Genomic DNA, 3,450 nt, shown 5'->3' with positions numbered 1-3,450 from the left:
CATGCTCACATGCTGTGATCTCCAGTGTTTACATCCCCTCTAAAACCATAACAAAGGTGATCAATCAGCGCTCGACATCCACAGTAAAATAAAATAAACTCAGCGATGTCGTCACATTTGCACAATTTTCCATTCTCATTTCCAACCAGCCAGGTGCAGCTTTGTTTTGGCAAACCCGCATTAGTGCAATAGGCTAAAATATTATGAGCAATCACCTTTCTAATTGTTGCCTATACTTGGATTGTTGGAGGGTCATGTGGGCGAAGAAATACTACAAATCAGAGGATGGTTCAGTGATTTCAAATGTCAGTAGGCCTAGCTCAAATATTTATCTTTCATTTCCACTTCCAAATTAAAACGGTTGTCTTTGCCCCAAAATGCGCCGCTTTATTTATGAGTAATGTAGTAATTATGAGCCACGGGGAGCTAAATAGATTTTATACGTAGGCTAATTATTGTTGTTATTATTATCATTATTATTATTGTTATTAAATTGTTATTACTATTATTATTACTGTAGGTTTAGGTAAATGTGTTCCATGTATTATTTTAGTGTTTCATTGCTGATCCGCTTGTTCAGGCTAATCGTAGGCTAATTATTTAAATCAAGCCCCATATTTACTTATGAAAACTCTGACAAAAATTTGAAATTTCAAAAATAAAAACAAACAAAAAAATCATTGGAGCAAATTGCAGCACATTGCAGCAAAAACATTCTTCGTACTAAATGATAAACCCTATAACATTTAATTCAAATAGCACAGACACATTAGAAATACAATCATCTTTTTATTCAAAATATTTTTGAACTGTGCAATTACATAAATTAATCGAAAACATTTTGAAAGGGCCGTTAAGCAAACAAACAAATGTTAATTTACTCAATGAACAGTATGATGGCTTGTCTGCATCTTAGGCCATTGTTGAAAAACAAAACAAAACAAAACAAAACAACAACAACAAAAAAAAACCTTTTAAACTATTTACCAAGATTTTGTAAGAATTCAATATGACGCTCAGAAGAAGATGACTCAGTTCTCCGTGAGGAGGTTCAGGAGATGCGGCGTAATTAGATTATATTAAATTAGATGAAACTTTAATGATGCCCGTGGGGAAATTGGGCAGCTGGGCAACAGGGTAATTGGGTATCATTCCATGAAGTGAGACGGGAGACATGAACGGGGAGTTGGGAGCCAAAGATGGGACAGTGGCGCAGTGTCCCGGGTCGAAGTGTTCAAAGGTTAGAGTCTGACAAGGAGGGAAAGTCTTGTGACCCACAGTCCTGGAGAGGAGCGAGGAGAGCGCAGGTAAGATACTGCGAACAGGTGGGATGCTGGGACCAGTGTGGGAACCCAGACGTCTTCCTACTCCCTGATCGTGGTATAAATCTAAAGCGGGCCCCTGCAGACAGGAGCCCACCCTGTGCGCTCCGAGGAAAGGGAACCCAGGCATGAGGCTGCGCTCCTGCGCACCGCCGTCCTTTAACGTTCCCAAATAGAAATGTTGCCTCTTGAAGCGCTTCCTCCGCCGGAGAAAGCTGCCATTCTCAAACATATCGGCCGACATGGGATCCAGCGTCCAGTAATTCCCCTTCCCGGGATTGCCAGGCTCCCGGGGCATTTTGACGAAGCAGTCATTTAGCGACAAGTTGTGACGGATGGAGTTTTGCCACGCAGGGAACTTCTCTCGGTAATACGCGAAGCGCTGGCTGATAAAATCGCATATCTCACTGAGGGTGAGTCGCTTCTTCGGGCTCTGGAGAATGGCCATGGTGATGAGAGCGATGTAGGAGTACGGCGGCTTCACCGAGGCGGCTCTCCTGCCCGGACCGACCCGCAGCCGGGCTGCGAAGTCTCCCTCCTCCCGCCCTTTGGGAGTGAAGGACGACGCGCTTTGCTCCAAATCGGCGCTGCCCTCTTTCAACGACGAATAATCCGCGTTTCTCACATCTTTGTTACCGTCTCCCTCCACGTCAATGTCCGTCTCCTCCATGAGTTTGTTGTCCAAGGTCATGATCCTCAGAGGGTCCAGTGGCACCTGCGCCAACAGGCGAGATTAGCGCCTCTCCAGGACAGAACAGGCGCAGATCCCCTTCTCGCTTTTCATTCACAAAAAAAAGGAAGCGCATTGGACTGCGTCTTTGACTTTTTAGCCTCCCACGCCCCACTTCTTCATCCTCCTCCTCCTGCAAACACGGGCTGCATCAGAGTAACAGCAGACACCCTACACTGATGCAGCGAGATTAGATGAAACTTCTGGGTCATTTGCAGGAGGAAAATTACGCATCCATGCCATGCAAGAGAGGAGATTCACATTAAAATAAATGTAGTTAGTGAAGTTTATTTTGAAATACTGGTATTGGTATATTAATTTATTGATAATGATGATATTGATGATGATCATGATGATGTCTTATGAAACACGCCTGATCTTTATGGATAAAATAATTAATATTCCAATAGGCATTATTTTTAAAAGCAGTAATTTAATTTGGTTACAATTATCTTACATGTCAACAGGAACATATTAAGATAACCAAAGACTGCAAATAGACAAATAAAAGACATTTGCACGCTAGATCTCTTTTAAATGCTTAGGTCTATATCTGAGCATTTACTTTTTTTTTATTGTAGGCTATTGTGAGAGGAAAGACTGCTTCGTTAATGAGACTTTCCACAGTCCGCTTCCCCGGCCCACTGTGCGGTGCAGGCCTGTTTGCCAAGTGGGTGGCCCCGCACAGATTGATACAGTGCAGCTATTATTTCAAAACGGATTACGTCTTCCTCTGATTTGAAACAGTCACACGGAGAGAGTTGCCTCTCTCACCATGTGCCAAACGATCCGGCAATAAGGCATACCAAAGGAAATGATCCTCATGTACAGCCAGGAATATAAAGGATAGAGACAAGCCCACTAAAACCAAAGTGCCTGCGATTTTTTCATTAAGCATATTTGAGGCAAGAACACTTAATATTTAAATGGCTAGAGAAGGTAAAACTAACAGTAAACCCTAACGAATAAATTGAGACATATGGGATAGTAACCTTCTAGAATTTACTGTCGTTTTTTTCCTCGTAAGGGAATTTATATCAAGTGTGCTTATGTGTTTATGTGCTTGCACACAAATCATTTTCCAAGTTCAATATTTCAGAGTATCTAAGGAATAGGAAACAAAATGGATATTTCTTAGACAATTTATTGCAGACCAGACTCACAGAAAATAGTTTCTTTTGTAACAGAAATATGCTGAGGAAATCCGTCCTATTTAGCCAGCAAAATTGTAATGGCTGCCCAAAAACAACAAGCCGGAGGAACAAGAAAAGAAAGAAAAACACAATTACAAACGCCAATGAGGACAACAGAAATACATAACTTAATTAACTTATGCAACTAAATAGGTATGTACTGAAGTTGCACAAGTGGACAGTCTTGCTGTCAAGGTCAAGTGGA

General features: G+C 41.7%; 1 protein-coding gene across 1 annotated transcript; it reads right to left on the bottom strand.

The window, feature by feature from the left end:
* Positions 1 to 789: 789 nt before the first annotated feature.
* On the bottom strand, positions 790 to 2,087 carry LOC139660890 (forkhead box protein D1-like). Its single transcript, XM_071539159.1, has one exon. The coding sequence runs from the start codon at positions 2,011 to 2,013 to the stop codon at positions 1,075 to 1,077; it is 939 nt and encodes a 312-aa protein (XP_071395260.1). The 5' UTR covers positions 2,014 to 2,087; the 3' UTR covers positions 790 to 1,074.
* Positions 2,088 to 3,450: the final 1,363 nt, after the last annotated feature.

The sequence above is a fragment of the Centroberyx affinis genome, unplaced genomic scaffold (genome assembly GCF_046629955.1).
Source record: "Centroberyx affinis isolate AG114_WGS23_722 - 3 ecotype Tasmania unplaced genomic scaffold, CSIRO-AGI_Caff_v1 ptg003413l_1, whole genome shotgun sequence".
NCBI lineage: Eukaryota > Metazoa > Chordata > Actinopteri > Beryciformes > Berycidae > Centroberyx > Centroberyx affinis.
Note: the sequence above shows the minus strand (reverse complement) of the source record. Positions and strands in the feature narration are given on the sequence as shown.